Source organism: Argopecten irradians, chromosome 12 (assembly GCF_041381155.1).
Source record: "Argopecten irradians isolate NY chromosome 12, Ai_NY, whole genome shotgun sequence".
In the NCBI taxonomy this organism is placed as follows: Eukaryota; Metazoa; Mollusca; class Bivalvia; order Pectinida; family Pectinidae; genus Argopecten; species Argopecten irradians.
This window is the reverse complement of record NC_091145.1, coordinates 32,046,661-32,074,556: the sequence shown is the minus strand read 5'-3', so window position 1 is coordinate 32,074,556 and position 27,896 is coordinate 32,046,661. Positions and strand designations below refer to the sequence as shown.

The window sequence follows — 27,896 nt, the reverse complement described above, 5'->3', positions numbered from 1 at the left end:
CGACAAATCTTTATTTATAAATGAAATAATATTTGTATAAAACTCTTAAAACCTTTATCCATAGTTATAATAAATGGTAACATCTTTCATCAAATAACAGTAAGACAGTATTAAATACATTATCATAAAACTGTTAAAACTTATGTTATTTAGCTGTGTGTAGTAATCTCGAGTATGCTTAAAACACACAATAGCTACATCAATAAATAAAATGAGATTTTCAAAAATACTTCTTCACTTCAACAAATAAGTCTGATCCACATATGGTTTTGGATCGAAGATCATGGAAGCAACAGGAAACATGTAAGTCATTGCGATAGCAATATATTCACCAGCAGAAACTATAATAGTAAGGCAATCTGCTTCAACACGCTAGAGGTATTCTGGGGGTCGTTAATGAAATAATATTGATGTCATATCTGCATTTGTGTGATAACAAGTGTCCCTGAGTACTATTCTTAGTTCAGTAAGACTATCAGAAACACGATATGGCAAAAGAGAAACAAATTTGTGTCGGCAATAAAAATGTAGAGAAAGAAGTGGAAAATCGGATTGTCGTGATTTCTATGAGATATATACATTATATATAAACCAATTAGGTAGCAGCTAAGGTTATGGAGAATGAGAGCAAAGAAGCTTCAAACATCAATTATACAGCCGAATATAAAATACTGTAAACTCAAAAGCTTGTGTGTAGAAACGTCCGCTGGTTTCGTGGATGCTGTGAGACCACGAATACAAAAACAACTAATTATATTTACTATATATCACCGCCATCACTGCTTCATCGGTTAATCATGAATAGTGCTACTCACGTTATGATATCAAAACTTCGATTCACGAAAGAATGTACACACAAATATTTCATTTGATAAAGTAAATGTATGTAGATAATTCCACGTGTTTAAAATTTTTAAGGATCCAGGCATATCAGATATACAAAAATCGTTCATGCCAGCACCGTTGAATGGGATGGCTTCAGTATGTCGAATAAAGACCTGTACAAATTTGGTATTACCTGTAAATAGAGATTGATATCCTGTTATACTGTAAACCAATTAATTTAAGCATTGTTTGTCAAATTTTTGACATGCATTGGTGTATAACATGCATTGGGTGTTCAAGCATAGCCCATGTTGCGCGTTACATTATAAATACAGTATGCTAGAACACTCAATATATGATACACACCAATGCATATCAAAAATATGACAACCAATGCTTTATATTTACATTTATATAATCATCCCCGTTATAAAAAGAAAAAGGGTGAAAAAAAGTATTTGTTGTCGAATATATTGAATCTGTGTCACAAGTTTTATTAAAACATTGGGCAATTGCAGTGAAAACATTCAAATACTGCAATTATAATAAATCTGATATCTGCCGTAAGAGCCGGTGACGGCATTAACATCTGGTCTAGAAGGAGATGACCTACAAGGAGATTACCCATACACATTATTGGATTCAGGGAATAAATTATTCTGTTGTATTAAAATGAGAAATATTTCAAAATTGTGTTATGCGTATCAAAGAAGTAGAATGATTGTATTTTCGTTCTACAAACACATTATTTTTTTCAAAGTTAAATATCCTTTCAAAGTAAAATTGCTGAGTGGATTTGCGTCCGCATTTTGGTCGGATACTTACAACAAATAGTACTGGATATCCACTCATTATGCATACAGTCAAACACTTTTATAACGACCACGTTTACAACGAATTCATGACTAAAACGTAGTGAATCTCATTCCCCATTAAGGTCTATTATAAGATATATGTCCATAACGAACTTTGTTTGTAACCCTACTGTAAACCAACTCACTGCGACACCGTGAACACTAGATAAACCATGCCTAATGAAGACGACAGATATAGAAATCACCAAAGATACATAGTAACAATGCAATACTTGACAATGATCAATGTTATTTATCGGTATGAAGCATTGAGGTCAATCGAAGATAAATGGTACATTTCTTCTATGACATTTCCATTGATGTTTTGATAATTATTGATTACAGATGTTTACACGAAGAATAGAACGAATTCGTGTAAATACGTTTGAACAAACTAGATGATGTGATATCTGATTGGAAAAATGTAAACAATGGTTGATATCGATAAAATCAAACCTTGACAGGTACACTATGGATTTAGCTCTTTGCCTTTTCATATTGATCGAATTTTAATTCATGGCAAGGACATCAACCTGTTTGAAAAAAAGCAGGACGAAAGACAAATGGAAAATAGATAAAATTACCCAGAAATCACAATGTGAAATAAACACTTAATTACTATATTGTGGCTTTTCTACATATTCCTAAGGATTATCATATGACTGTCCATGTAATACAGCCTTCTAACATCATGCGCCAAGTACTATTTCTCGGTGTAATTTCAACATTTGTTCGGAAGCTAAGCAGGTTTTATAATAAATATAAGCATCAGGATGAGTATTAAAAACATTATGTACAAAGAATGGAATCATTTTACTTGCTTATTTCAAAATGGGGGGATATGCTAGTTGTAAATTTACAATACAGCGCCGATGTATGAAAGGGGAACAAATACTTTTTTTTATATATGGATATGAGGGATAAGGGTATTGAACCCTCGGGATTACACAATTTTGTAAAATTCTCCACAAGCCTCGGGATTACACAATGTTGTAAAATTCTCGACAAGCCTCGGGATTACACAATGTTGTAAAATTCTCGACAAGCCTCGGGATTACACAATGTTGTAAAATTCTCGACAAGCCTCGGGATTACACAATGTTGTAAAATTCTCTACAAGCCTCGGGTTTTAAAATATTTTGTGACTCTTGGGTAGAATATCTCTGGTATTCATATCCACATATTAGATACTATATATAATATATATTTTGTGCACTCATTAATAAGCAATATTAATTGATTGATGGTGTTATTGGTTAAGCGTCCTTTAGCAACAATGATAATTTAAATACGTGTCATCTTCAGTGATAAAGGAAAGCCGGGAATACCAAGAGAAAAAACATAGTCTAGCGTTCAGTTCCTCAAAACTACTACACATTGGATTTGAACTCGCGACCCATAGATGCAAGGCTTGTGGTAATATTTCGAGGCATTTTCCCCAAAACATAACTATCAACAAAAGTCAAGTACATCGGGTCTTGGTAATTACTCGGTCCCCACCCTAAGTAACACTACATAAGATCAATGATACATACCGGTACATCATTATTATGGTGATGTTTTTTGTTTTTGTTTACATTATTTTTTAATATTTTTTGTCATATAGTTACAATAGTTGCTATATCCAAATGATGTCTTATGGTTTAAATGTAAAAAATTCCCAGCATTATAAAAATTGCAAAAGTCACGTCAATAAGAGAACACCGAGGACAAACGCGATGTTAGCTGGATGTAATTGTAGGAAACTTCAAACAATTATCAGTTCAGTGGTAGCAACAGCTCATAATTGTAGTTGGAATTCAATGCTACTAAATGCATCAACGATCGTTTAACACACAGAGAGGATAGGTGATATTTTATCGCAGAACCCTGAACTGAGCAGTACAGCTTCACAAAGCTTCCAGTTAACAAAGTGATGCGATTCATCTACAAGACAAGATAAACCAATGTCAATCTCAGTATTTTAAATGATCTAATGACAAAACACTTCGAAGTAAGTCAGGGGATTTTGAAATCATTTTGAGGATTTGTTTTTATGTCGAATTCACCGAGATCCATTACTCTGTGACAGAAATTGACATCTGTTTGTAAATGATTACATCATTCCGCATGTCGATTTTATGGAGCTCCCGTCTATTTGTACCTACAACTTCGACTCGATCGATGATTGATTGCTTATTCATCCAATCTAATGGAATATATGTTCAATGAATGATTTTAATAATCAATACATTTACTTAGCATCATTGCAAAGACGTGGAGTACATGTGCTAATTCGTTATGTCAACACTGTGATAAAGGTACAGTTTGATTGGGACCTGCTGCGAATTTTTTATTTAAACTGTCGACGATGTAGCGCATAAAGGTAACGCAGTGTTGTCGGAGAAGACACTCGATCAGTTTCTGATGATAATTTAACGAAGTTGGGTGACTTCCTTGCAAGAAAATGGATTGCTGACATTTTTATATCGACGTGTCAAGACCCCTTGTGGCGATAGCCATATTACTACATCTTGCCTTTTAGACCGAGAACATCCTGACTTTAAGCATCCATCTTGATGTAATGGCATCAAAGCAGATTTTGCAAAAACACAATTTCATCATACCGGGAATAAACATCGTGTGATCATCAAAAAGTAAATGTTAAGTGATTTTTATAATGAGGTTGCATGGTTGCATTTCAAAATCGGAAAGTGAATAGTAACTAACGCTCTGTTGTCCACGGATATTAATATCGACGTGAATGCATTGCTAAGGAGGTCAGAGATAAGCCACGTGAATGGTAAGTTGGCTACCATTAACTTCTGCATAAACCTATGTGAATGCCAGTTTTGTGGTCTTAAACAATTATAAGTAATCTTTATTTGAAATGGTTTCTAATGGAACCGATGTCGAAAGCGTTTTTTGGTCTAGGTATGAAAGCTTCTCACAATTTTCCCCAGTAACACTACTGCTCTGTGACATACTTATGGCTTTTACCATCACTATTGGACTGGTTGGCAATGTATGTGTATGTGTGTGCATTTCTAGAAATCGTCATCTTCGAACATACATCAATATCAACCTCGCAAGTTCGTGCATTGCCAACATAATCGGTTGTTTGTTTTTTCTTCCAATTCGAATACAGTTGTTTACCGGATATACAACGTTTACATCCGTCCGGTGGTTTGTGGGATTGGAACCTTCTTTAGAACATTCTGTGATACTATGCAATTATTCATGCTCACTATGGCTAGTTTTGAACGCTACCAAGCAGTAATTAATCCCTTTAAAAAGGTTGGCTTGAAGAAAAGATCAGCTATACTAGTAACGACGTCTTGGATGTTTGCTATGACACTAGGGGTTATGTCCTCAATCATGTTTATTGACAGTGCTTTATATTTTCCATGTTCCTTCTTAGACGAAACTCCGAATTGGACAGAAAATGACAAATATTTGATGTTCCCTCTTGGGATGACGTTATTGTGTGTTATTGTTGTGCTGTACGGTCTGATACTGAAAACTCTTGTCAAACATTCCTTAAAGATGTCTCGACACACAAAACCAGAAGAAGGGTAGCGCCTGAAACTCTAGCCACAAAATATGGCAATGCCAGTTCTTCGTTCTTAGGAGACAACGACGAGATAAGCATTGGTGATTCAAAAATATTTCGTATATCGTTCCGAAATGCAAAGGATTCTAAAGATTCAAGAAATACAAACTCGCCACTTACATTAAATATCCCCGAAAATCATAACAATAACCGACCTGTTGATGCATCCCAATCAACGATGGAAATAGTTGAAATGGACGGCACAGTGAAGGTAACTAAACGCAAAGACGATACTATATCTGGTGCGGTATGTCTTATGAACAGCAAGAACAAAGAAAATGGACGTAGGCGAGTAGAATTAAGAGCGTCAAAGAATATTGCCATTTTGGTAGGAACTTTTACATGCTGCTGGATTCCTCTCCCTGTTTTTGCTTTTACTAAAAGTGTCGTTGGTCATTCGGAACTTTCCAACCCGATGGTTTGCGTATTGATGTCCCTTGCCACCTTAGGGAGTTTTGTTATTGCTATAAATCCAATCTTGCATGCCATTCTCAATCGTCAACTTAACACAGCGATGAAGCGTCTATTAAAACTTGATAAAATTAACTGCCTGTATCGATCATCCTAAGATGAACCGTGAAAACTATTTTATAGATATCATGATAATTTTAGAAGGCAAATAAGGAAAAATTGAAATAATTATGAACATCAAAGACTGTTTTTTGGTTGTAAGTCTAAATATAAGATTTCTGTAAGCAAAATATATTTACCAAACATTATTTGTTCTAGAAGACCTGACCCCGATTACACGGGATAAACCTACCTGATTTAACTTGATATTTTCATATAAGTTGTATGAAAAGAGAAACATAAATTTGACTCAAGAAATATTTGTTTCGATAACTCGTAATCAGTCATCTTTCCATTATCATTCAATTTAGCTATGACGATTGAAATCAAAGTAAAACATAATTTGCCCATTAATACATGTTTGATATTTTCTGTATTTCAATTCATACTAATATAAAAACACAATGATTTTATATTCGTCAGTTTTAATACGTGAGGTAAAACGAAACAAATATATAAGAAAACGAATTTTAACCAGTGTTATTCATGTGTTGTTCATTCTTCGTCTTGAAATAAAACAAATTGTGTTTGAGTGAATGCAGCGTTCAAGCTTCTTATTACCAAATACAGCAATAGAGTAAAGTCATAACCACAAGATGCAAGGCGCAATCGCCGATTTATCAGCAATGTCATTTTCTTGCCATATGTGCTTTGGCGCAAAATTGAAAGGTATAGGCCAATGACGTATACTGTTCTTGCTAGTCTGCTATCTGGTTTCTTTTCAAGATAAAACAATTATATATAAAGTATGGCTTGTGTATTCTATGGAATACAACGTCTATGCTTCACAAGACAAAACACATATATAGATTGTGTCGTGTTCGTGAGTTACAAATTACTTTATCTGCTGAAGAGGTTGACGCTCTATCGGTAATATCGTTTTCATTTAAAATTTTAATGACATTTCGTGATCTCTTTCATGCAAATGACTTGATTATTTTATTTCTAGTCTACTAACTAGTGCCATGTCATTAAGCATTAAGGCTCTTGCTTTTGAAAAAAGTTGTGTAAGGAAAAGCAGACGATAACGTGTTAGCTGGTGCCAATTGCATGATACTACGACCGCCCACCAGCTAAAACTGTTACAGATATCTTAACACTTCGATTTAGAGTTAAATTAGCCCTGTGGTTTGCAGTTGAATGAAGATTGTTAGTTTTTTTTTTTTTTTTTCAAAAATAGTTTTGTAATGCATTCGGAATGACAAATTCTGCGAGAATAGTTATTCGGATATTAAACTATTAAGGTTGCCATGGTTATAAAAATTTAAAAGAAACCAATCGCTTAATTAAAACATGATTTGAGAAGGAAACCCATTTTGTTAAATTTTACTCTGGGCAGTTTTTAACTAAACTGTTATACCTTTTCTAAGCTTGGCATATACAAAACACATAGGGTACATGTACATCATACAAATATAAGAAATATGAATGTAAAAATATTTTGTGGTTAATACAAAAGATAAATGTGTTCTTTGATGTTTTGTTGCAATAACATTACATAACATCCAACCGAAATTATTGTTATTTGGAATACAATAATTCTCTTTCTTTCATACCTACGGGTGTAAAACTGAATGGTCTCGGGCTCAGCCTCCTGACTTCACAGCGTCAACTAAGTTACTATTTTCTAGGTACAATTTGAATATTTTTCAGAAACTAGGTTGGATTTACTTTAAAAGATGCAAACAACGTGATTTGCGTCGAAAATCTCACGCAATTTCCATGTATAGAGAACTGACTTGCAAAATGGCGGAAAATTAAAAAAAAGTAATGCAGTGTAGTCATATTTCAATAAAAAGTCGTGTTATGAGAGGAAAAAAATCTTTTTCATATACGGATATGAAGGATAGGGATACCCTGGGGATCACAAAAATGCTGTATATCCCTCCGGAAAGCCTCGGGTTTTACAACATTTTGTTACCCTCGGGTAAAATATCCCTATCCTTCATGTCCACATATGACAGAGTCTTATAATCTCAAGCAATCCTCGCATTCAGTCGGAGGTTTTACTACATGACTGCCTATGCAATGCCACCTCATGACGTCAAGGCATCAACAAAATCTCTGATTTTACGGTAACAGTTAAACAGTTATTTCAGAAACCATACAAGTATCATTCTATATAGTGCAAACAGTAGGATAAACGTTAAAATATCGCGTAATCTTAATATTCGTAGACAAAATCGAGATATCTCTATAACAATATCGACATATCGATCTGTCCCACTACATAAAGACAAGATTTTGCCAATTCGTCTTTAAATCGCAGATGACCTGTGATATAACCACACATAATCGATAGATTCTGTCTCTGAAAATATGTATTTATAAAGCATTTGCGGCCCCCGTTAACTGTCAGGAATGTCACCATAGCAACAGTCTTATAATAATACATCCTACGTATTTGTAGAATAAACGCCACGTGTGTAACTCGAGCCATGATAAACATTTAATCAACGTCATAATCAAACATCTAATGTTTGAGAAATAAAAACACGATTATTATCAAGCTGAGTACTATATATAGCGAAATAAAACAAACGGTAGGCAGTATGATTTAATTAAAACTAAACGTTAGGTGTTAATTAAACCACACGATGCTTATATCTGAGATGGGGTAAGAACTATGAATTAGATTCCAAACACGTGTGACACGGTAAATAGTTCAATTGTTTCCAAAAGGGTGAACATATCCCGACTAATGAAATAATACAATTGTTAGATATTTAAGTCTGCAGTTGACTGCATTGTTGCTTTCGAGAATCTGACTAAAAACGAAAATATTTTTGAATTTAGCAGTATGCAAATGTTTTTTCCCAATAATTTCTCAATATTACGCGACTATATCAATGTCCCGTTAAATTTCGAAAATATTTACCCCCAAAAAACAGCTGGCTGTATACTAGCATGTAAATAGAAATTAACTTTGTTGCACATAAATTAAAAGAAAATAAGTAACTAAAATATTAATGCTTACCATGTCCCTATTTTTCCCTTCCGGTTGCGAGCGCCAACATTAAGGTGGATTGGAACCCCATACTGAACAATATGAATAAACCAGATATTGAAACTTATTTAGTAATGACTGTCGAATATAAAACTTAACCAAAAAAATTGACAGCTGGCTGTATGAAATCATTTCTCAAATGACTTCTGCATCTAGAATCTCTCACAACTACTACCGGTTAGGACAAAATACCCTTATGTTTGAATACAGTTTTACAAATACCTTTGTTTTGTATCTTAAGAAAGTTAACCATTTAAATAAAGATGGTAATTGATCCATATTATCTGGAGATAACTGTTTGGTACTTAAGTCAAGCCATTTGATAAGCCGCTAATCTGCCAAATGAAAGTATGGCATTTAGAGGATAATTTACATCTGGCGGCGATGAGTTCTATACTTGTATCATTGATGGCGTATTTTATACAACATTCACGAACAAACCCAGAATACAGCTTTGGCATCGTTTACTAAGAAATACTTCGCATGAAAAACTATTGCAGAGAAAGAGAGATAATTTGCCGTAAAAGTACATACGTAGTTCAATTGTTTATAGTTCTATGGAGAACATAACTGAAATACAATACGTATGTCAAACTGCAATCTAATACAAGGCTGAAAAGGCTATATACATAAAATGAACGACATATGTTTTTGTAATTTAAAATATCACATTTCACCAATAATTTCTTTAGTCATCGCATAATTGTCTGATGTATTAATGTTTTTAAGTTCATCGCATTTGTCATCGCATGGGATTGATTTTGAATGAAATATATATTGTTTATGTTTTAATATAGATACATGTATCATTCCATGAAGACATTTTTTCGTAAAACATTTATTTCAAACTTGACATTTAATACAAATATTAATAGCACTGAAACTTCACTACACAATATTCAAAACATTCTGAAGTGGTATGGTGTTTTTGCCAATAGGGTTTCTATGAGTAGTCCTGCTATTCTCCACCTCATAAACGTTCCAAATTTTAATTGATCTTGGTTATTGATAGGACGTAGAATAAAAACAAAGCTTTCTTTTGATATTGGTGTCACATCCATACATGTTTACTGATAAGAAACTTCGCTGTAAAGCACTTATGCACTTTCATTAGACTTTCGTTGTCTTTTATTAAAGCGAAAAGTTTTGAAGCATTTCTATCTTAATCAAAGTTAATGTTCGCCAAATAATATAAATTATAATTACAAAATTACGAAGAAAAAATACCGAACAGTTTTACAGAAATACGAACAGTCCAAACGGTGAACATTATTGACTTTTATTTTCATAAACAGGATGTCAATACACAGCATAAGAAATCAGATTTATTGTAAGGGAAACAATACACAGGACGCAAAGAGACAAATACAGAAACCGGTGCATGCTACGGAAACTGTACGACTGTCGATATATAGCGTGTTCCAGTCGCACAGTCACCAGAGCGGATTTCACGGAACACGCGGACGGCCCCGGAAAAGAGACAAATTCCGTTGTTTGATATGGAGCCGCAATGATGTGTCAACGGGTTTTCACGTACATACAAAAGATGAACAAGGAGAGAATCATTTAGCAACAAAGGTGATGGTAGGGTACGACAGAGGCAATATCCCATTGTCTACAGAAAGATACGTATCTGGGTTTAGTCAATGCGATCAAGTAGTAGTTTGCAACGGTATATGTCATTACAGGGTTAGTACGGTCAAAAAGGTTCGCATAACCGCGGAGTGACACGGAAATATGTTCACTTAAAACAAATCAGCTAAATGCCTTGTTACTGAATGTCTGACGAGACAAGGTCTAGGACAGAAAGGTGATATAGAATTGAACAGCATCATTCAAACCTAAATTAGGTGCATGCTCCTGTCTTAAAATCCAATGTAATCAAATCCTCGGTGGTTATGTATTGCATTTGTTTAACTTGCATGGCAAATGTGGACTTTGTCAATATATTTGTAATATGTTTCATAAGGAATGTAGAACAATACATGTAAATTTATGCCATACATTGCTCCGTGGCTATGTAACAGAATTAGCCTCACTGATTTTTCCCCTTAAACAATTATACAGATATAGTATTCGGCACATCAAGAACCTGGTGTTGAAAGTGTGCCAAAAGGTTATTATTATAATTTTTTTGCAATATTACCAGTAAGCAGAAAACTTCTTTGTTTTTGAAGAAAACTAGAAAGATTATCGATCAATCGAAAGGAAGCTTTATCAATTCATAGTTTCGATTGAGCTCAACTCTCCTAAATCGTATATGTGTTTCTCATATAATACCTAGGTATTTTTCCGTGATATGTGGTGACTCTAAATACCAAGTTCATTTAAAGTTGTATAGAGAGCGCTGCGTATGTGAATGTCGGTATATTATGGAAGGATGCGATTTATCCGTGTTGTGTCTATTTGTGGAAATTCTTGTCCATTTCATATAGAGATTGAACAGTGTTTTGATTGCGTGTAGAATATGTCTGTATCCCATTACGTTCATACCACCTTTAACGCAACCAAAACACTGTTCAATCTATATATTTACATAAATAAGTTTATTTTTACATGTTCGTGATCAAATTTCAAACGATATTGGTTGCTAACTTGGGTAACTACGGTAGTCAGGATGACCGAAGATATAGTTCCGATTGTTGAATGATATAGCTGCAGTTTGGTTTGAAGTATATCAATGACAGCTTTCAATTATTTTTAAAATATGTTTTTTTTTTTTTTTTTTTTAATTTATCATATATCAATGATGTATATTTCGAATAAAAATTGAGATAACCGAGGCGGAACGACTACCGGTATGTATCGTTGTCAGGGTAGTGATGCGGTCCGAAGTGGAGCGAGCCGCCATATTTGATTATCAACCGAGGAAAGTTACTGTGTTATAGCCTATTGATGGTATGACCGTTGAGCTACTGAATGTTTGTCATGTATGTATCGGTCTACCAACGCGATATATAGACTAAATTCTTCATAGTCATGACTTTTATTTTATAGTACGGAGGATATACAAGTGTTTGCATTTAAGTGTGTGCAGGCATATTTTGAATGCAAAGACAGGGGGAAAGCTGATTATACTGTTTTGGATAGGCTACCTGTAATGGTTATTTTTCTGAAATCCTGTACATGACCTGTTTACCTATTGTTCGCTTAGATGTTTTCAGATTTGTTCTCCGACAATCAGATGTTCTGTATGTTTAGACGAGATGAGTGACCGTACACACATACTGATGTAACTGTGGAATTTCCCGAACATTCCTGAGATAAGCTCCTCCGCCCCGGTTGTAGCCCTGACCACCGATTCATTTTGTTGTTTATTACCGTTACAATGCTTGAACACATCTCTGTTTCGATGTCAAATACATATTTAATTGAATCTTATAAAAACTCTTTATTGTTAATTTGAAATCCGTCAACTTATGACACAAAATCTTATCGAGGCGTGAACTAGAAGTAGAAGTAGTCCGAACCTGCACTGCGTTTGTATTCATACGTCATTGCGATTACGCTAATTTGAACGCAACTCCCCTTCCGTTGACTATATAAGGGCATATGTAAATATATTACTTTATAACGAAGCATACTGCCAGAGACACTAGAAAGTACAATGCACACATCCCCGGTCACATTATAGTGACAGTGAGCGAATCAGTCGTTTCCTTTCCTTTGAACGTGTTGAACGTGAGGCGGGAGCAGAATCAATCATTTGTATAGACTAAGGTGTATATAGGTTAGGAAATAGAATCAAAAGTTGCCTCCCCTCACTAACACGAACGCTCAACTTAAGGCCAAAAGCGAGGCGTGTCAAGGGAGAAGTTTCGAAAGACTTTATTTCGGAAAAAAAAGATTTAAAGTATAGTTTTACATTTCCTTTTACAATCATGCAATATGGGCATCATTATAATTTAGTTGAAATATCAGGAAACCTAAATTTTAATGGACGTAATTAAATGCAAAATATTATGACTGTGATATTCAAATGAACGCTCGTTCAAATGATACTAATAAAACAGATGGGTAAATTGACTGCATTAAAGCATCGCCAAACCAGTGAGAATGGGTAATCTACTATTATTATTATTCAACTGTCATCTAAAAGGCTTGTACAAATGACACACAAGGCATTTTCTTGTTTTCCTGTTGCAATTTGTATCGATGGGCAAAATGTGGTATAAATGGCGCTTTCATATGGCATAAATATAATCTGTGAAAATTAGGCCCAGCGAATAACTTCCAAGCAGTAAATCGCTAAATTTTACATCCGCGTAATTTAATAAGTTTACAGTAACATGTGTCATTTTAACCCGCGAGATTTTATCCAAAAGAGTAAGTATAAAACAAACGGGCGACATTAATAGAATTTCTTTGATTGCTTTCAATGCTCTTCAAAGGGAATTTAAACATGACGTTGAGGGTTCCAAAAGGAAATCGTGGTAAAAGGTAAGCATTCAATAAAAAAAACTTTCTCGCCGATAAATATATCATGGGTAAAGTAATATCCAATATTATATGATAATTTATTGACTATTATCGTTTTGCACTATTAATATGTGACGTCTTATAGCCCAATGTGCTGCCTTCAAGTCCATTCTAATATATATAAAGAGAATTGACGACATTATAAAAGGATGTGTCGATGCCTTTATAGTTGCGGCCGTCATGGGAAATTAAAATATAACGTTGTACTCGCTAAAGTACACAGAGCCTATTTACAAAGTTTCAATTACTTCATCGACAAACCCTGACTTTATCACTAACCCATTAACGGATTCTTGCCCTACATTTAATTACAGTTTTGATATTTAACACTAAATGAATGTTTGTAGTGGTATAGAGTGTACATTAGATCGCACTATCGCTACGTTTAATCAATTCACAAGGGAACCAATTTTATTAATCCATTGGCACTTATAGATAATATTGACGGATACCGCTTCAAACAGATTTTCATTTTTATATTGCAGCTAATTAAAAAAAACTTTTATCGTCATATTAAGTAACGGTATAATTTCGATTAAGTTCAGTATCAAACAGGAGCAGAAACACATTCAATCATATTTGTAATTTCTAATTTAAGATAAATGAAAAAACTATGGACCGATAAGTATGGTTATTTCTTTTTATAATATGAAAGATATTTTTTTTTAAATTGGGCCCATAATTCATCGATCACAAATCAGCATGTAGACAAGCCTCGTGCGCCCAAACGGACGTGCAACAAAGCTGATTAATAATTGAGGAATATCTGCTAAGACAAATCTCATATATTTGCATATAGTTGAAGTGATGTTTGCGTACATTTCTTTTTGAAGATCTTTGATATTTTTAAAGATGACTTACTTTGATTCAGAACCATGATACTAATTAACTGCACTATTTTTAGACTGTATGTTTTATTGAACAAATCAGTTTGGCGTCCGTTGTGTACTAAAGCTTTCAACCTCTTGTATTGAGCTTTAAGCTACGGTTTTAAAAAATGGTTCATTACAGATATGTTTTTCTAAAAAGAAAAATGTTGTTTGATCTTTAATATATATTCAAATTATATGAAATATACGCAACTATTTAATCATTTTAGAATAAGAATGACTAAAATAGAATCAATTATTGATTCCATATAAAGTTTTTAATGTTCAACAACTCAAATTATCTTGATGAGGTTTTTGATTGACAAATGACCGATCGTATATAGCTAGCCTCGTGCTCGCACGTGCACGTGTATCTATTCAATGTCATAAACAATACAAAATGTAAAGTCACGTGTTATACGTGGACTATTTGATTGACAACTGATCCCTCAATGGTGGTGTTATACACTCTGGGTTTCATATACTTATGTTAAGAAGTGGAAGTAAAGATATGATTAGAAATCCATATGCAAATGAAATAAAGATTTACATAATTATATTTAGGACAACTGTAATGTAATGGCAATAATTTCATATTTGAAGTGTTGCCTAGAACGTGAGAGCAAAAGCTATAATTGTAGAAACTAAATAAAAATAGGCTTAATATATTGTGAATTCAAAACGTTATACCCCTCCTTTTATATTTTTGCGATAACGTTTATATACAGATCCACATGCAGTACTAAACACCAAATCCCAAACTATCAAATCGTTGAGAAATCTTAGTTTTCAGCAAAGTTTTTTATGCTAAAATAGAACAAATACTTAACTAGGTCACTTTAACCTACCTTTAATAAGTATTTTTCTTCGTTTTTTTGAACGGAACTTCACAAACCCAAGATTTGAAGGCAAAAACTGAAGATGCATAAAAGATTTTATCTTTTCTCTTTTAAATTAATTAGATACTAAACAATGAAAATGTTGCTTTTTACCATTTGACCTTTGAAAAAAATCGAATATTCTGATTAGCATACAATATGCAGCTGACCCTAAGGTATCTCCATGCAAATATTTTACTTATCACGGAGTACTCGTAAAACCGCCCAAAGTCATACTCCTCCTTTTGCAATAAAACGGAAAGGTGAACTATCTGCCACACGATAAAAGATAGTTTCAATAGCTTTCTTTTTCTTATTCCGATATAGAAAAATGGGTCATATATATTAAAAACTGATATCTGTGTAATATTACAAACGAAAGTGTAAAAGGATACAATGTAAAACTGTTAAAATACCTTGACGGTGTGTCTATTATGAGTGTAGAAAAGATTTGTTTTTTTCTTTGCCTTTTTTTAACGTATCCTATATCACCTGGCTTATTTGATGAGTGTTTTGATAAAGCGGCGGACTGCCTTGGAAATTCAACAATAGGTTGTGCCTACACGGTTAGAATTACTTCCTTGCCCCATAAGTATTACTATACATACAATATATTAATCAGGTTTTAGTGAAATCAGTTCCAGGATAGATTGCATATCTCCCACCGTCAGCATTAAAGAGAAAATGCGATCGTTGGATCGAGGCAGACTTAGTACGCAGACATGGAGTGCATTCACAGGTAGGGTGTCCAGATGATAAAGGAATCTAATTCTCTTTTAACACGATTTCTGATTACTTAATTTGTGAAATCAATCACGAATATGTCAAATCGTTAGAGATGATCCTTTGTAGATTAATTCTTAGACGCTGGATATTAGACACATGGAATAAAAATAGGTGCTTGTAAACAAAGATTAATTGGAAAATACTAGACTTCTAAAGCTTTATCACCATAAAATAAAATTGATATTCGAGTTCTGAAAGAAAGATTATTTTTTTGTGCATTACAGTGGAGAAATGGCATTAAACACGTTTTTCATACATTTTACGATTAGTCAAATAGAGTTGCTTCATGTGAAAACTTTTTTTAGAAATATGTTTTAAAAGATTTTTTTTTTGCGTCATTGTCTTCAAATATTAACAACAACATGAATTTCGATGAAAATATCAAAAAGAACTTTTTTTTGCTATCTGTATGTATTATATAAAATATCAAAGAAACACAATTTAACAAAGCATGACAATTTATTGACTCGTGTCCTATCCGGGCCTCGAACTCACGATCTACGGTACCCAATCGTCTAGCCAAACATAGCTGCGCCTTCTACCACTGCGCCACATCCATGTGTTTCTTTGTTATTTATATATATATATAATTAAAAACAAATAACTTTGCTTATATTTCAAAAATCAATAAGTAAGCACTTGACCTTTTGTCTGTTGCTTGATATTTCATTTTCTCTATGATATGCAAAAAAATACGAATTAAACTCTTAAATATATCAGACATTATTCTAAGCTCTTCATCTTTTGATCAAAGTGTCAAGCTTTCTTGTAGGTAATCTTTGTGATGTTTTAATGGTATTGGGTATGTCTTATGTAACATGTACTTCATGTTCAAGTGTTTGATGAAATCTTTGATCTTAGCATATTAACAGGATGGTTTTCAATAACAGGATAAATGCATTTGGTACAATGTGGTTGATTACGATCCCCGCATTCTGGGAGAATTTGGTACAAGATGTGTTTTTAAATTACTAAAAAAAAATTTAAATTCTTTCTTTTATTATTTTTGTATTGTTTTTGTTTGTTTTTGTTTCCTTTTTTCTGCCATTTTCAAATGATCTTCTAATGATTTCCTTTTTGTTGAGGTCGATATAGTGTTAACCGTTTATTTGAAATTAAATTAATATTAAAAGCTTAGTTCTAGACATTTTTTTAAAGTATTTTATCAAAATGCTGTGACATTATGTTGACCGAATTAAAAGATCTTAATATCTATAGTAAATATAAAGAATTTGAAAGGAACATCAAATAACACTTTCTGATAATGCAGAAACCAAACTGAGGAATTCAACGCATGTTGCAGGTTCAACGACGAAATTTTAACCACAATATGATGTATGACTCATGGCATTGATGAAGTAATTGAACTTACTTCCTTGAAACCCATGGGTTTATTTTCCCGGTACTGTTTCACAAGACCATTTAAGTATCTAAACAAATATTGAATTTGACAGTTTGTTCTTGTTATCCAGATTTTCAGTTTTGATAACGATTTTGTACATAACATGTCTGTTATACTTTACGCGTGTAACTTTATGATATATAACTATTTTGTAGCTCGCAATGCTAACTGCGTTGGATACTTAGTATATATGCACGAGTTTACCTAAAGAAATTTGAGTTCCATAACAGGTGTATTATTTGCTTAATATAGAGATATATATGTGCATGTGTTTCCGTTTCCGTCTTCCGCACTTAAAAGCATGCTGATGACCACGGGTTCGACAGAGAAAATAGTATTCATGCCAGAGTGCTGTTGAATTAGCTTGACAAAGGAAGTAGTGGTATCGTTTTAACTTTTCACTCTTTTTCTGCTGTATTCTGGCATTTTCATTATAAAATTTTCTTTCTTTTTGCTGTTTAGATATATATTTATGACAACAATAGTTAATAGAATAATCGAAAGTCTTGTATATGCCTATATAACATTTCATTGAAATGTTGTTTCATGAGAATAGTGTTTTTGATTTGCTTTATGACAAGTGTAACATTAATCGCTTTGCACCCTGGCGGCAGAAATGGCTTTGACAGGTAGACAACTTTACAGAAAATGTCTTAGAGATGCAAAGAAGGACAGGCTGCTACAATCTAGCCTAAAATGGTATGATGATCTTGGACTGTTTGATAGTATTCGGAATGGGAACTACACAGTCAAACTCCAGGAATTTGTACACCGCACGGGACTCAAACAAAGGTGAAGGCATTCTGTTGATGAAATAGTGCATGATATATCATTGAAATATTTTGATGTTTATGTATAGTATCTTAGAACTTAAGTAAAGATGCTCCACCGCTGACAAATGGTATTTTTGTCAATCAAAAAAAACAGCGGACGATTTAGTATTTTTATTAAGTCACAAAAGCTACTTACTTTACACTATTACCACCATTGGAAAGTTTGAGCTTCTAATTTTACTCCAAGATAAGAATATCAAAAATAATAAATTGCATCCCGTGGTACTATGTCCTATATGGTGTAAAGTACTGATTGCGCGTGCACCAAAAGCAAAATAAATTATAATATACTATTTTTTGACTTGATTAAAAATACATGTACACAATTAAACACTAATTACTGTTCAAATGATGAGTATCTTTATGCTCTGTCGGCGGTAGAACATCTTTAAAGATTTTTTTTAAAATTGTATAATCTGAAATGGATTCAGCTGTAAGTTAATTTTATCGCATAACTTCAGCAACACACCTTTCAGAGAATTTAAAAACCAAAATGTCTAGTATCAGTTCGAGCGGAACCCGAAATTTTTTATCGAATCACGGATTACACAAAATGTAAAACTCAGAATAAATTAAACAACTGTTAAATTATGGACGTCAATGCGATTGTTTGGTGTCTGTAATGGTTGATATGTATGTAAATGACCCGAGGAGATAAGGTTTAATCAGATAGAATACAATGCTGTAAGCTACTCTCGAAAACAAAACATATGCATTGTCAGAATGGTAATTAAACTGTAGAAACCATGATCCTTGATGGTTATTTCAAAATGATTGGCGATAAATGAAAACAAAAGGCATGATCGAATACTGAAACAATTGGAAGTAAATTGTGTTTTGAAATGTACAGCTTTGAAACAGTTTAAAGTCTGAACATTTAATAAAAACCCGGATCTTTTAGTTTAAGATCTACTGATATTCAAATAATGTAACTTTCGCAGCGACTAATTTCGCGATGTCCATGTGAAGACAAATGCCCGAAGATTAACAATCGCGATATAAATAATTTAGATATCAGTCCGCGGAGAGAAGTAAGTAAATCGCACGAAAAGAAGATAAGTTGACATGCAGTACCCAAACGTGTACTGGGTTAGCCAATCACTTAGATTACAGTAAGCATAAGCCCATTTTACAAGAGCACTATTTAATCGTAAATAATGCATCCTCTGCCAACTTGCCTTCCTACAGCTATGTTTCATACATGATCCAGTCACTTATGGTGTCACGTGTATTGGACTACGGTTGCAATGGTGAGGTGGACTTTCCAGAGGAATATGCTGACGATTTGATTGACGTCATCAACGAATGCGTAATTGCACCCGAATTTGAGGATGTTGTCAGTATCATGCACGCATGCGCAAGGATTGATGGTGAAAGTAAATAATAAACTTTAACTTGATTAAAAGCTTCCATATCGAAAAGAAAGTTAAGCAACAAGCAAAATTTCAAATATGACACAATGATATAAATATAATGTCCAAATGATCAAATAATTTGATAAAAATGAGAGTTCTAAATGATAAGTTGTCGGGAAAATAACTTAGAAATATATACAATGAAATGAAAAGTATGTAACTAGGGTGTAGTTTACTTTGTCTGGAATTCGTTGCAATCTTTATCTGTGACCACAAAGCTTATCAACCAATAAAAACTACCATTAATGTTTTACCTACGTTTTGCAGTCTATACAGCAGAACAAAGATCCTTGGTGTGGAAAGCTCTCGTTTTAGACCAGACACTGGAAGTTGTTAGGACTACAATTGTACAAAACGAAGGTCACGAGTTGGAACAATTATTTGATATAATAAAAACTGAACTAATAATCGAAATCAGAATGAGTTAATCGAATTAACGTTTTCCGTTAGTTTGGAAAGATGTACACAGATCTAAATAATATTATTTCCATGATATGAAATAATATTTTGTTATCTCTGAATATTGACATAATACGACATAATATGAAATATCAATAATACTTATTTCGATTGTTTTTCATATATTTTGAAGGTGTGGTAAGGCGAATTCTAGATCTCGGCTGTAGTCATGGCGACTTAACCAATAGAGTTGCAGAAGAATTTCCAATAAAGGTGGTCCATGGTTGTGATATGTCTCTTGCCAACATACAACGTTGTAACACTAAATCGTATGATAAACAAAATACGTCCTACTTCAATGTTCCTGATGTAACAGAGTTGCCACAAAACTGGAGTAAGACCTATGACCTAATAACATTGCTCCAACCAGTCCCCCATAACATAAATAATACAAAAGATATAATTTCAGAGGCAGTAAGGGTTTTACAAGATGGCGGGCGTTTCATTTACATCGAACCGGAAGTTAAGGATAACCCACGTGACAACAAGTTTCCCGAGTCTGCGTACGATCATGCTGTGACTTACTGGTTCCGCTTACCATGCGGCCATTCTGATGTTTCAGAGAGCGACTACCAAGTGGACAATACAAAGAATTTCCTTATGGAATGTGGTCTGAGGGTTGAACATCACCAGTTCATCCATTGTAGTATACAGAATCATGCATTCGTGTGTGTCAAAATATGACTAGATTAGTAACTCTTGCAATGAAGTGAGGTCCATCACTGTCTAACCTACGTAAGAATAACTATTAAAAAGTTAGAGAGAGAAATGAAAAGAAAATGGCGGTCTTCGACAAAGGAATGTCTCATAAAGGATACTTGAAATTCTTAGATTTTCCTTAATATCAGTTGAATAGTTTTAACGTTGCCGGGTTTAAAAAGACTGGTGGTAACGTTTTGATCGTCAGGTAAAATGAGTAATTCGAAAGACACTTAGCCATTGCTTGATTGGTAAATGTTATTGGAATACAGACACATTTGTGAATACATAACATATTTGATGTTATTTGTCTCTGTTTTTGGGTGATTTTTTATTTGTAAGCATTCGATGCATATGCAATGTAAGATTTTTAAATTCGTTTATACTCTTAATTATTATAGCATTTCATTATCATATTTACAAATTTGACATCTCATCTTTTATTTTCATTTATTGATTTCTGCACAAAGCGTTGCACAAAACATTATTTAGGATATTATAGTACAATTCTCTTGATAGCTAGTAATTTTGTCCAGATAAAATCTTAAAGATTTTCTCTATTTAACGGGAGCAAACGAATAAGTGTTTTTCCTTAGTTACAAAAATTACTTACTTTACACCATTACCACCAATAAAAAGTGTGAGCTTCTAATTTTACTTCAATATAAAAAAATGCACCAAAAGCAGAATAAATTATTTTATATTATTTAGTGTTAATTAGATATATTTATATACACACGATTAAACACCAATTATTGTTTAAATGGTGAGTATCGTTTATGCTCTGTCGGTGGTGAAGCATCTTTAATAAACCTTCAAATGAATTAAATGCATAGTATAGCCATTATTGATATATTTTGAATGTGATTCATGAAATTGTGAATAACGGAAGGAAATATACCCAACTGTATCGGTGTATCTGCGTATATCCTGAAATCGTGTTGATTCATATGTGTCATGGTTTGGTTAAGGTATGTTATACACATAAAGCTCTGCAGCTAAATAATAAGACTTTTGATGTCCGTTATTCTTAAGTATGAACCACAGTTATCTCCCCTCATTTATCGACTCTGCAATTCCTTAAAACCTCTATAACATTTACACTTATAATGTTTCTAACTGCTGACTTCAGAGATAAAAGTAATCTAATGTTTTTCGAGACAAGTGGCTTTTTGCTTGTGTACGTGAGCCAGTCTGGTCAACGCACCGGCTGAATCAGACGAATATCTGCAATTTTGTATTTTTATTTTCTGATAAGGCTTACGTCACTCAAGACAGCACTAATGGTGTAAATGAATTTATATCATGTAATCTTATGATTTTATGGATCGGTGTTCTGTGTAACAAATCATTGCACAGTAAACATCCAAAGTAGATGCATATTTTTTATAATGTGAAATAATTAACTCTAGAATGATGAACATGAGGCTATACTGATTTTAATTTGGCAATATACTACCGTGTATCACACAGTATAATCAGGATTTCAGCGTCACTTAAGGGTACAGCATGGTCATATCACAGACACATACAAAAGCTGGCCAGATACTGCTCTCATTTGAAATATCTATGATAGAGCACACATGAGACACATACAAAAGCTGGCCAGATAATGATCTCATTTAAAATATCTATGACAGAGCACACATGATGAATTACTTTACATCTCTAGTGTCATTCTTATGATTTGATTTTATTGTTTCATCGTTGTTATGCATGTCAAAATATAATGTACGGTTTTGTTTAAAATCACACTGTATGGATGCGGTTTTGTACTACCATATATTTATCGCTGAAAACCATGAATGTTTATGGATGTTTTTCGCTTTAAACTATGATGGATCTATGTTTTCGATTAAAATCATCGTGTATGAAATCTTTTCTTTTAAAATTGTGATGTATAAATTGTTTGCTTAAAACCATGGGGATGAATGTTTTTCTCTTAAAACCGAAATGTATGATTTTTTTGTTTAAAATCATAATGAATAACCGTTTTGGTTTAATACCATGTTTAATGCCAAAGAATAAATGCCATTTGATATCAGTACACGAGTATACATATCACCACCCTTTGACATGTTAAATGCTTTTGATATACTTCCAAATAAGCTGAAACGAAAATACAGGTATATTATACAAAATGGGAAGAACAGATTCACATTTATACATATCCTTGAAACATGATTCTACTTGAATCGATACGATAATTGGTATCTATGTTTCAAAAAGGCGGCAACTCAGGTTCAGGTAGACTATTTCAGTAAAACGTAGTTGATATCAAAACGACTTATGGCATAAAAGGATATCATAAATCAAATTCATTACTGAGTCAACATTCCGAAATTTTAATAAAAGATGATTTCAAAAATTTATATTTACAATCTGAGTGTTTCGTTAGTATATGAATCAACCAACTGACGAAAACAAACATTTGCCTTTGAAAACACTGTGAATACACTATGAAAACAACGATTCTCGTGCATCGATCAGCTGATTTCAAATATGACGCCAGTTTCATATCAATACAGAAATAGTCCTCATAATTTTTAATGTATAAATTTTGATTTGTTGTCTCTTGATATGGAATCAGCTAAGGTTTACTGCAATAAGACAATTAAATCTGATTTTAACTACATTTCTTGTTTATTGTTTGTCATTTGCAAAGAAAGGTCACGCTCCACGAGATATGTAGATAGCTTCTGTTTTTCATAGCCGCTATGAAAATTAGAAAAATGCATTCAATCCCTATATGAAAAACAAAAATAAAGTGGATCCGAACAGATATCCATTCTACAATATTAATGGAACCCGTTATAAAGTTCGATTCCAGGTCACTATTTCTAATGGGAGATACCATATCGACAGTGACGACGATCGAATAATAAGGCTGATGGCGCTTGCCAAATCAAAATAATGTACACGAAATACATTTTATAAACAGTAGATGACTTAATCGAAGAATACGACTGGTAGAAAACATTGCATTTTGATTTTGTTGATTATCCTTCGTGTCTGCTGACTACCCACAAACCTGTGTAAAATCGAGCTACATGTTGGTCGTAGAGAAAAAACGGAATACATCGACATATATACGGCCTCCCTATTTTAAAGATGCTCCACCGCCGACAGAGCACAAATAATATTCATCATTTGAACAATAATTGGTGTTTAATCGTATATATATATGTCTAAGTAACACAAAAATAATATAAAATAATTAAATTTGCCTTTGGTGCATGCGCAATCAGTACTTCTTTCCATATAGGATATACATGTAGTGACATGGATTTTTTTCTGGATGCAATTAATTTTTATTTTTTTAATTTTTAACTAGAAGTAAAATTAGACGCTAAAACCTTTCTATGGTGGTAATGGGGTAAAGTAAGTAATTTTTGGAACTGAAGAAAAATACTAAATCGTCTGTTTCTGTTTTTGATAGTGAAAAATTACCATTTGTCAGCAGTGGAGCATCTTTAAATATTTTAAATCCTGCATAGCGATAATTAAATAAACCGGTAACAAGGCTTTCATGATAATATTGCAATCGTGAACCTTCGGTATTTTCCGTAAATGAGAAAATATATAAAGTATGTCTCGTATTTCGGAAAGTGTCGAAAGTTCACGATTAAATAACGCTGGTCTTCTTCAGGTGTATATACACTATTTACACTAGTATTCAATTCTCAGTGACTTGTTTGCTGTAGAGATAACCATTCTCAATCCAAAACAATATTAAGGTAAAAGTACACGTATTTGTTCGTTTAAATGTTTACCTACAACGCTTTCTTTTGTTATTATAATTGTTTATCCATGTTCTTTACCTAGAATTAATCCGATGATACCATCATCGTATTTTATCACGAAATCATACCTTGATACGATTTTTGAATACGTTGAGATAAATATTTAAACAATAATTATTCATATGTTGAATGTAAAGTATTGCCGAGGTTGAATCGAACATAGAACATATTATGTGTAACAAATGAAACAGGTTCCTGGAGCCCAAGGTGTTCGTGATATTCCAAACTATGGCATTCTGCTTTTAGATATAGATGTATGTTGATGTTTTATCGTTTTTATTGTGACCGCGCTGACAACTGCTATCTGAAAATTAAGCTTTAATTCTGATTTAATTGAGATATTTTAAACAAAAGATATATAGCATAAGGATGCCTTTTACTCCTGATTACTAAATAAATGCATTTCGATCACTAATGTTTGAATTTAAGTTAGGATAGCCTTATTGTTATACTTAAAACTTGCTTACCTAAATCAATATGTAGATAGAGGTGGTAATACATATTTTTTCTTCAAATTATTTATATAGTAAAGAAATACCATAATATGATTTTAACAATTACCTTTATTTCAATTTGATGTTGAGCATATCAAAATGTTAAAATGGCAAACGCCTAGAAGCTACAGGTCACAAAACTCTTGAAAGATATTTAACTACGCAAACTGTAGATTTATAACTGGTATCTGGTAGGCAGAAAGGTTTCACGATACACTGCTTGTTACGTTAATTTCTTTCACGTTCCATTTTCGTTTAACACGTAAAGAAATATTTTTGTTTCTTTTTAAAGATCTGGTAAGAATACCCAGCATGATAGTCCTTGCAATCAACATGCTTGTAATACACCAAGGGAGAAAGGTTTATAGCTAACCATCAATTGCTAGAATTTGCTACCATCAGTTCAAGGGTATGACAGTGCTCAGAATTCGCAATATCATTGGAGTATACTTGTCAATGATACCTAATGTACAAGACACCTTGTAGTATTGACAGTTTCCGCATATTGTCTATTGTCATTGGTACTGGAATGGTATCATACCATTTGAAATGGTGTGCTTACATTCATTATTATCACTAGCATTGTACCAGACGGATCATACAATTGACATATGTCTTTTGATGATATATGACGGTAAAAGTAAATACTGATGTATCGTAAGGTACATTAACGTGGTGTCTCGGCGATAGCCAATAAAAATATTTTTTTTTGCAAGATTATACCTTTGAGTGGTCAAAGATAATTCTGTGAAATATTAGAGTTAGGATAGTTTGGAATTGTATTGTAAAATTGGAGAGTACACATATCTTACCACTTATTGCTTCGGTAAGAAATATGTTTGCTGGACTATAAAGTTCCACATTTGACCTATATGATAGGTATTGGTCATATATTTACATACCTGGAACAATGCTAAATTAGTAAGTGCATGAATTTATTATAAATCTCTCTACTGTACCAGAAAATACATGTATTTCATAATTAAAATCGCGTTGACATTGCACGCTAACGATCGAAATGTAAATGAACATAACTTGTTTCAATTATTTCTTGTATCGGCGAGATCCTTGAAATATGTTTTATAACGCTAGTGCTTTACGCGCCAGAATTGTAGACTAAAAATAGTTGAGCGTTCGATCCTACGAGTCTATATGTCATTCTTTCTGTTCATTGTTCTGATAACTGCTCAGCAGCATTTAACCTGGTGAGATGTTAATAGGACGTTTAGCCCAATCAACAGACACCAACCACGCCACCCAACTCATTTAAGATTAAAGCATAGTCAGCATGATTTGGATACTATTGCAAATGTGTGTTCATATAAGCGCAATAACAAGCCAAATATGTGAATAAAATATGTTTTTGAGTCTGTTGCATCGTCAAAATGACACAGTTTATATCCTTCATTATGATATGTTCGTTTCATTATGAAAAACAACAAACAATGTTGCATTGATACTGGTTATAGTTAACATGTGTTATTTTTACAATCGTAGTAATAGAAGAGTTGTTTTAATTTATCATTGATAAGATTTGATTTATATTTAATTTGTGACATTGAACAATGTTTTACGATTTTCATTAAATTGCAAAATATGCATGAAATAATGTAGCATGTCAAAACAAAATGCATGACACTTAACTGAAATATTTGATTGATTAATTGATTGACATATTGCTTTAAGCAAAATTCTAGCTTTAATCTCTATCTTATATGGTCAAAACGGCAAAATTCCCATAAAATCCAATATTTTGTCAACTAGGTATCTTTGAGTGACAGTAGATCAAAAACGAGCACACGGACATATGTTTTTTCTTTCATTTTCTTTCATGGTATGAAATCCTCTTTCCAAACATCTATATGAGAAAAAAAGTTTAATACAAGAAAATTTTGACTTCTCAGAGGAGTACATCCTTAAGCAAAACAAATTACAGAACACTACGCCATCCATAGCAGCCCTTGTGGGGTTGCGAAAACATAATCTTCCATTGTACCATGTAGTATTGAATCAAATCACAATAAGTCCTACTAACCTTTAGCTTTCTACTACACGGCGTTTATACCCGACCAACTGATCCTAGGTAACACCTTTCTCTATTGTCATTACAGATAATAGAATAAACGGTGACCGGTATCGCTGCTTACAGAATGGAGGTTGTTGGGTGTTCGAGATCGCCATTCAGTGAGGAATTCACTATAACATCCGATTGAAATATCAAGATGATGTTTACATTTAATTTATTACCTTTAGTTGGAAAATTACAGCAAATTATACTTGTAATTGTAATTCGATCTAAATTTAAGGTAGCTACATAGCTAGACACATACATAAAATACATATGTAAAAAAATAAAAACATGGTGTCCCCAATTTTTTGGGAAGATAAGAAGGTTTAGGTTTTTTGATGATAAATGAAAACGACTTTTTTTATCCGCGAGTATTTAAGCCACCCCCTATCCTCCCATACACACACACACACACACACACACAACATAATTCTGCAAAATATTAAATATTAACCCAGTCTATTTCATTTCAATATTCATAGTAAAAACAACAGCAACAAAAAAACATGTGAGCCTAGGGAAACACAGACTCCGGCATGGAACCAAAGAAATATGCTCAGATGAGTGACTGTGGCCCATCTACCTGCGATACTAACCCGCTTATTTCTTTTACAATAGATAGGCGTTATACAGCTTCATGAGATCACTGCAAGCATTGCCACATCTTCAGCTTATGAAGAGCTAATACAGCGAACGCATTTTACGATTTCTATACTCTAAAGTGACACTTTTCATTTTAAAATCCGTGCAAGGATTTCGTTATATAACAAACATGTGTACATATTCGCCCTTGAATGAAAAGCACATCTTAAACAAGCATTAGATGCTACTCTTGTGAAATAGATACCGACTTAAAACATGTT

General features: G+C 33.2%; 1 protein-coding gene and 1 pseudogene across 1 annotated transcript; both read left to right on the top strand.

Moving 5' to 3' along the window:
* The first annotated feature begins 4,616 nt into the window (after nucleotides 1-4,616).
* On the top strand, nucleotides 4,617-6,221 carry LOC138304622 (5-hydroxytryptamine receptor 1A-beta-like; annotated as a pseudogene).
* An 11,657-nt stretch (nucleotides 6,222-17,878) lies between these two features.
* On the top strand, nucleotides 17,879-20,670 carry LOC138305062 (uncharacterized). The gene is made up of 4 exons (XM_069245466.1): nucleotides 17,879-18,054; nucleotides 19,284-19,471; nucleotides 19,778-19,870; nucleotides 20,103-20,670. The coding sequence occupies exons 1-4, from the start codon at nucleotides 17,879-17,881 to the stop codon at nucleotides 20,651-20,653; spliced, it is 1,008 nt and encodes a 335-aa protein (XP_069101567.1). The 3' UTR covers nucleotides 20,654-20,670.
* Nucleotides 20,671-27,896: the final 7,226 nt, after the last annotated feature.

Bases quoted from the DNA above. Each gene is read 5' to 3' on its own strand.
- LOC138305062 (XM_069245466.1), top strand. From the start codon at position 17,879: ATGGCTTTGACAGGTAGACAACTTTACAGAAAATGTCTTAGAGATGCA. The intron at 19,472-19,777 runs GTAAATAATAAA...TACGTTTTGCAG, and splicing joins CGCAAGGATTGATGGTGAAA to TCTATACAGCAGAACAAAGA. The intron at 19,871-20,102 runs GTCACGAGTTGG...TATATTTTGAAG, and splicing joins TACAATTGTACAAAACGAAG to GTGTGGTAAGGCGAATTCTA.